The following is an 8535-nucleotide window of genomic DNA, read 5'->3' as shown; positions in this document are numbered from 1 at the left end:
CGGAATTAAAAAAAACAATGATGATACCTTGTTCACTAGGCAGAAATTTTAAATAGCACAAAAAGAAGGTTTTTAGTATTAGGAAAAACATAAAGAAAAGTAATTCGATTTTGCTTCTTTCTCAAAACAAAAAATACTTTAAACAGGAAAATTAAAAGTCATATTTTTTTAATTTTTATATATTTTAAATAAAATTTTTTGCTTTTTTTATTTAAACGTTTCCTTGTATTGTATTTAAAACAGACATATTTATTTACATCTTACCGTATAGCTTTATTAGCAATTATATATATCATTTTAAAGAGATTTATATAAAATTTATTATAAGAAAAGAAATTAGTTTTTTAAAAACAAAATAAAAATTTTTCAATTAAAAACAATTTTTAATTGTATTTCTTTTAGTTATACATGTTGCATATAAATTTGATATGTAATGTCGTTTACAATGAATTCGTGTATTGCTTCGTCGATAATGAAATGTTTTTGTGTTTTAAGTACAAAATAATATAGATAATTTTTTCAAACTGTTTTCCGGGTGTTAGAAATTCTGGTTTTATTACTGCAAAGTATTATTACAAAAAAATTATATATATAATATATAAATTATTCAAAATGGAGATTGATACATGTAGAATTTAAATAAAATAATAATAGGTTAAATGTAATTTAACCTATTAATTTGTGTTAAAATTATCGAGCTCATTGAATTTTTGGACACAATAAATAAATATTCATAATAATGAAATGAATTGATTAATAAAAAATTAAAGTGTATTAACGAACTCATAAAGGTTTCATGAGACAATAAAGCAGTATATCATGCTTCCGTTATCGATTAAAAGTAGCACCATTGTTTCGCCATTTACTCGAGGAAAGCTATTGCAACCATATTGTGAAATATGAACAAAGCGTTTAGCTAACTCGGTCATTGGAAAAGTATCTATCGATTATTTGCATCATCTTTAATAAATTAAATAATTTTTCTTGAATGGATCTTTCTTTAGATATAATATCAGGATATATTATAAAGCATAAAAAGTATTTTAAATACTTATATATTAAATAGATAATTTTTTTTAAATTAATTGTCAGTACATTATTCAGCACTATTCTGACAATTAGTTTCGTGATCGTAGTTAAAAATATTAATTAGAATTAAATAATTTCTACCAGAAAGTTATTAGTTCGAATAACATTTAGTATGTAAGTTATAATTTTCAAACTATTCGAATATTCAATTAATAAATGTATACTATCTATAAAACATCTTCTTTGCGGATTCTTTTTAAATGGTTTGTATGATACTCTTTTGAATATAAAATACAAAAAATGTGGTATATAATATTTATATTATGAAATTTTTCTAGTTTTCAATATTAAGCACTAATGAGATAGATTATATGAATTAAAAGGAATTAAGGATGTATATTTAAAATGTTTCAAAATGATAACAAATTATGAAAAATTACAGATTATTCTAAACACTTTTAAACACGTTTAAATATTCACATTTAAAAATAATATGGTATAACAAATTTTTTTCGTGACGGTTTACTATTTGGATCATATAGTTATTTTAAAAAAATTAGTAGTAGCAGCTTTTAAATCTGTGCTCTCTCTCTAATAGAAATGTATACGTGTGTGTATGGATATATATTATATATTATAAAATAAATGATAAAAATCTCAATCTTTTAATGTAAGTTACATTTATGTATTTACAATTATTAATGTAAAGTACCTTTACATTGCAATGCATGGGCTAGTTGTCCAGTAAATAACCAAAATATTTATTTGTTTGAAATTTTTATAACCAATCAGTAAATCTCAATGAAACTTTGCATAAGTTCTTTTGAGTACTTACAAAAAAATTAAATTATTATCATTTTTAAAATTTTAGTATATAACAATAAATACAGTAACAAATACAATATATAAAAATGTGTTGTAGATACAATAAAAACAGAATGATATGAATATAATTTTTATATGTATACAGCTTGTTTAAAGTGTAAATACTAACACATTTGTAAAAATGACTCACAAGGAAAGGAACGCAACTGTCTCCCTCCGATTTTAATGACCTTTTAATATTCTCCAGACAAAAATAAGCGACACGTTGAAAATAAATTAAAAATGATTATTTTAGCCAAGAAACTAAAATTGTTTGCAGCAAAAAAATATTTCATTGAATCGCAAAATCCGTACTTCTGTAAATAACATAATATAGAAGATACTTTTCAAATTTCGAGTGAATTGAATGATGCTGCGAGCCAATTTGAAAAAAGTGATTTCGAGAAAAATCGTTTTTAAGTTTTGCTTTACGATATTTCATGTATAAAATTTAAAAAGAATTTTAGTATTACCTATGCTGCCGAGTGTACCAAGTGCCAAGTATACTGAAACTTATGCTTCGTCTTTAAATGAACTTTTATACGTACTTTATATGAATTCAAATGTTTTGAGTCGCTACGAAACGTTCTAAAACTTTCGATGACGTTGCAACACGCTTCATCAAATCGGCTTTAAACATGGCTTTTAAAAATTGAATTTCGTATTGAAAAAATTAATTTTTTGAATTCTCCAAGATGGTGTTCCTCCTTAAACTTATACTCAATATATCAAACAAATACGGAAAACATTAAAAATGCGTTATATCAAATCATAACGGATTTCAGCTGAAAAAGTTGGCCTTTTTTCCATCATATTTAGTCCAATTTTTAAAACGAATATCAAATACGCAATTCATAACATAGAAACCGAAGATTCCATTAAAGGCCAATATACCTGCTATTGGATCTGTCGTAGAAGAATGTAACATATTTATTTTTGTAGATTTTCAAAAAGTGAAATGTTTGTGTGTATGTGTGTGTGTGTGTGTGTTTGTAATAATGAGTGCACAACAAGTACAATAATAAATTATGTATACAATGTAATAAAATAAAAAGCTTAATAATCGCGTTAAATTGTATTATCAAAATGAGAAAATAACAGTTAAAATTTATCTGTAAAATATTATTGTAGACGGATTATTGCGGTTTTAGTTATTATATTTACATAACAAGTATTAGTATTATAAATAATGTACACGAAGCAAAATAATATTATTAGTCCCTAATTGTGATTTATGTGATGTTTCACAAATAAACATGCTTGGAATACATGCATTTTTATATCATGTTCATTAATTTTCGCGGTAATTTAAGCGAGTGAAAAGAAATCGATAAAATGATCTCCGTTTTGCACATGATTTTAAAACTTTTAGAATTACAAATAGTTCATACTGTGTGCGTGTAAAATTAATGATTCCTGATACATTCGCATTTACAAGAGTACATCGCGCGACTCATTTGATTCTTTCTTTACTTTGCAAAGCAATTGGATCGTACTATTAATGTGATCGTAATTAATTACGTTTTTTAAGTACAGAAAAACAATGATTGTGTATTAAATAGATATTAGAGATCATTAATATCAGAGAATGGCAAGTTACTTTTTAAAAGTAATTAGTTATAGTTACGATAATTACTGAATCTCAAAAATAACACTTACGGTGTTACCTTACTGAGGTTACTTAAAAAATAACATTTGTTACTTTTTTCATGCTGAAATAAGATCAGTCTAAAGGATGCGGGTGTGGCAAATACATCTTCAATATTCTTTTTCTAATGTTGGTACTCTTCGGTATTCTTTATAAATTTATATTTACAATATTAAAATGTTTGTCTTCATAATTATGAGAACATACATGTATGAGAATATACGTAGGATATCCTAAATTTGCAAATCAAAATATCATAGTTAAAAAGTTCTCGAAGAAATGAATTATATACAAGGAGAGAATTTTTTCTTAGAATTTACCCTAAAAATATGATAGTCGTGGGACAACATTGTATTTCGAAGAATTTTAATGTAGATCTCTTTCATTCATCAATAAAACTACAATGAAGTATAAAATAAGTTTGATTAATTTTACTGAAGTGCATAGTAAAAATTTTTTAAATATTGTATTGTACCACAACTACCATATTTTCAGGGTAAATTTAAAAAGAAAATTCTCTCCGTGTATAAAAGTATTTGCTATAATTGTTGTTTTGCACAATAGTTCTTGAGGTATAATGGTTTAAAATTAGCAATTTAGATAATGCATATCCATATTTTATTGTCTTAATGTAATTGCACAATATGGATGTTGTACAATTTAAATTTAAAGAAAATTGTATACATAACATAATAACTCACATATATATACAATATTGTTATAACTTGATCTCAACGCTAATGATTTTTTTCTATCTTCTGTAGATATATTAACGTATATTAATTACTAAGTCTATATATAAGATTTCAATATTAGATCAAATTTTGCAATTTGCAAATGACTTTTTAATTGTTTCGTCTTGTAAAATTTAATCAAATTCGAATCTTAAATCTGACGGAATTATAAAACATGTTCCTAGTAATAATTAGAAATGATCTTTTATTTCATCTCTGACATATAAACATTAGAAATTCTTTTGTCTTGGCATAAGTATAAAACTATCTATCAATAGCAACATTATCATTTTCGCATACATTACTTAACTATAAATTATTTAACTAGTTTTGCATTGAGAAAATTATTCTTTTGTGAAAGAACATTTTAATTAGATAAATTTTAACAAAATTTTAGGAAATCAGCTACTTAATTTTTGACTAATAATTAATATATTATACTATTTAAAAAATTTCTTTTTGATAGTAAACTTTAAACAGTTTCAAACAAGTCTCGAAAGTAAACATTGCTTTTATACATGTGTTTTGTTCATTTTTCTGTTTCACCGTTTTATTTTTATATCAATCGGACTTTGATATATATTTTATGATGTTCATCAATTGTGACTATTGATATCAAGAAGATAATTTGAAAATTTGAAAGAGCAATTTAAAATTTTAATGAGTACTTGTATAGACATTTCAATCGTCTGTTTATATCAAGTTAACACTTTGCAGTCCGTTAATGACACACTTGCCGTCGTGCAAGAAATTAGTCTCATTGAAATATACATGACTTATTACTATTGCATATAATTGTTATAGATTAAAATATAAAGTAAAATTGCTTAATAACGCAAAAACAATTATACACATAATTAAATAGTAGGTACAATTTGGACAGTATAATTTAACCACATATGATTATGGTGAAAAAAGTGTGAGATTTAATTTGGATTATAGCCATAGTTTTATCGTAATCAAATGATACAACTATGTAATATACGTAGACTGGGAAGTATTAAAAGTGATTTATATACATATATGTGAATTGAATAGAATAAATAGATCTATAAAAGATTAGCTTCAAATATAGATAGTAATGGTTAATTACATGGAACATATAATCAATAACGTTTTAGAAATAACAAATTTAATGAATAATTCTTGAAAAAAGATTTTTATCTACTTATATCTATATGTACATTATTTTTTACTCATTTTTAATGCGTTTTTTCATACCGATAAAAAATTTTTCATTCATGAACATGTATAAATATGTATAAACATTATACATAAATATTCATAAACATGTATAGTTATATATGAAATATGTTTATACACATTCATACATCCCTCTTTCTTTTGTAAAATTACTTTTTAATATAACATAAATAATAATAGTAACGTGAAAACATTAAGATAATTGAAAGAGTAATTTTTATACTATTTTTTTGTTTTAGAAAAAAAGATCAAGTTTGAAGAAATGTAAAAAAAATTACTTATGTATAATTATATATCAAATTATGCATAATTGTGTATGAGCAATTTTTTTTACATTTTTCCAAACTTGTTTTTTTCTGAAACGAACAATGCGAAAATTATCCCATTAATTATTTTTTATGTTTTAACATTACTATTATTATTTCTATTACACTAAAAAGTAATTTTACAAAAGAAAAAGAGATGTATGTACATGTATGGACATATTTCGTATATAATTATACATGTTTATGAATATTTATGTATGTTTATACATATTTATACGTATTCATGCATGAAAAATTTTTTAGGATTGTAAAAGTCAATGACATATTAGTTGTTGCATTATTGGCTACAATTGTTTTATTCCGCACTGTCTTACTCTTATTAATTTCAATACTCATATTATTTATGTAAAGTTTTTTAAACGTAAATTGATTTAAAAAATTGTTTTGTATTTATTGATTATTTGCGAGACTCAACATTCATTATTATGTAATTTTCTTCTTATATGCCTGACGATAAAAGTCACTAAATAGGTATATGAAAATTATTACAACTGTTGTGAAGAAATAAGTTAAAGCTTTTGGTGTTCGATAATCCATGATCAATGTTAGTATTAGGTAAACTAACATTAAACCAAACTGCATCTGAAATTTGAAAGAGAATGATTAAATTTGATTTGTAGCCGATGTTTCCGCGATCTGATTTGATTCAATAAAAGATTTTTACTTGATTCAATAAAAGATTAAAATAACAATTTATTAAACAAATTATATGAATACTATTTATGACGGTAATGAAAAAGAATAACTAAAAAAGATAAAATACTGATATTGCTCCCTCACTTAAAAAGTAATAGAACTTAAAAAGTTAAGCTTCCTAGAAAAGAGGAGAAATTATTTTTTAATTTGACTGGAAAGTATTAATTAATCAAATTGTATAAATTGATAAAAGAAAATTAATTCTTAACATGATCAAATATCATTATTGTTATTTTTATTTTACAATTTTTTTAAATCCCCCCCTTATTTTAGTTGTGATATTTTGTTGATGAAATTAAGTTAGTTCATTTTTGATAGGATAATGTTTACCTGTCACTCATTTATGACAATAACTAAAAAATTATGTTTATTGAATTGTGTTACTTTTAAAATAAGGAAGCAATAAATAAAATTCTATCACAAAAAAATTATCATATAATATAATGTGTAAAAATATATACTATTATATTTATTATATTATATATACATATATATATATATAGGGTAACTCAAAACTAATAAATAGACAAAACTAAATAATAATAAAGCATTAATCCTCAACTACATGAGTGGGTCATTTGGACCCGGGTGAAAATTTTAGTCGACCGGAATTTTTGTACGGTTAATATTGCAGAGTTAAAATGCGGGGATAAAAAAACTTGGAATCTTTCTCTGTCGATCGTTGCAATTGTTTCGTTGTTGTCTTGATGCTAATTGTGATACAATAAAAGTTTGGCTTGGGTGACTTGGACCCGTCAAATGTAAATTCGAGAGATTTTTGCCGAAAGTGAAAATTCGTTTTTAATAAGTGCCTGCTTATTAGTGCTGTATTCAAGTATATGTGTTGTCTTCTTATAATTAAAACATATATTCATTGTAAAAAAAAAACATTTTTGCGAGACAGACGACTTGGCGAAACGAAATAATGTTAAAATCATTATATATTTAATATAAAATATTTTCATTGTATTAAAGAAGAAAATATCCGACATACCTCCGATATTATTATTTCGAGCATGTATAAAAATGCTCCCATTTCACTTGTGCAAATAATTATACTTTTTAGAATGAATCAATATTTTTTTTTAAGTTTACATTTTCCCCTTTTCAAAACACTACTTATTTTTATTTATATCTTTTTTTATTATAAAGATATGATTTTTTGAAAAAATTATTGCACTCTTTTTACAAATTGTTCTTTACTATTCTTTGGCATAACTTTTTCAATTATTATCAAAATCTTTTTACGTTTTGATATTTTGATTCTATTATACATTGTGGCATTTCATTAGAAAACAAAATATATTTTCCATTGAGATTTGTGATAATTACAGAGCCAGTCAAAACCGCCGTGGATGACTTGGACCCAGGCATGTAAATGAATACTCTAAAACGAGATATGTAGTTGAGGGTTAAAAACTTTATAATTTGCTTCGGCTGTCAAATATGTATAATCAATCATAATTACCAACTGAATCCAAGTCATATATTTCTTCCACCAGAGATATTTTCTGTACTTAGGTCCAAGTGCTGCGATGAGATAATAACTGTACATAATGATATGGACTGTGGAGTTTAAGAAACCAATGATAATGCCTTGTTCACCAGGAAGGAATTTTAAATAGCACCATGAAAAAACGGCCGTTGTAGTATGGTGAAAAACATGAAGAAAAGTAATTTGATTTTGCTTCTTCCTCAACACGAAAAACACCTTGAACAGCACAACACATTAGGAGTTATATTTTATCTTACATTTATACATTTTTTAAATAAAATTTTTATTTTTTATTTTTTATTTAAGTGCTTTATTCTTGTATTTTATTACATTTATAATTGTTATTATGTAAATATTGTTTACGATGTATTCCTTGTATCATTTCCATGTTAAATATGCTTTGTGTTTTAAGTATTTAAACATTTTATTGTGCTATTTATCACACATATAAGTTGATATTATGATTCTAAAGAAGGATGCATTTAAAAAAGATTATTAAATTTATTAAAAGTAATGCGAACAATTAGTAAATGCTCTTCC

At 24.2% G+C, this 8535-nt stretch overlaps 1 protein-coding gene across 1 annotated transcript in view; it reads right to left on the bottom strand.

The window, feature by feature from the left end:
* Positions 1 to 6183: 6183 nt before the first annotated feature.
* The window catches only part of bond (elongation of very long chain fatty acid james bond protein), a 10267-nt gene continuing 7915 nt past the window's right edge, over positions 6184 to 8535 (bottom strand). The window contains exons 6-7 of the mRNA XM_018445286.1: positions 7969 to 8211; positions 6184 to 6386 (exon numbers count right to left, since the gene is read on the bottom strand). Of these exons, the coding sequence (XP_018300788.1) occupies positions 6228 to 6386; positions 7969 to 8211 (402 nt within the window). The 3' untranslated portion in view covers positions 6184 to 6227. The remainder of the gene's footprint in view (positions 6387 to 7968; positions 8212 to 8535) is intronic.

Source organism: Mycetomoellerius zeteki, unplaced genomic scaffold (assembly GCF_001594055.1).
Source record: "Mycetomoellerius zeteki isolate Tzet28-1 unplaced genomic scaffold, Tzet1.0 scaffold158, whole genome shotgun sequence".
Taxonomy (NCBI): domain Eukaryota; kingdom Metazoa; phylum Arthropoda; class Insecta; order Hymenoptera; family Formicidae; genus Mycetomoellerius; species Mycetomoellerius zeteki.
This window is presented reverse-complemented; position numbering and strand designations above follow the sequence as displayed.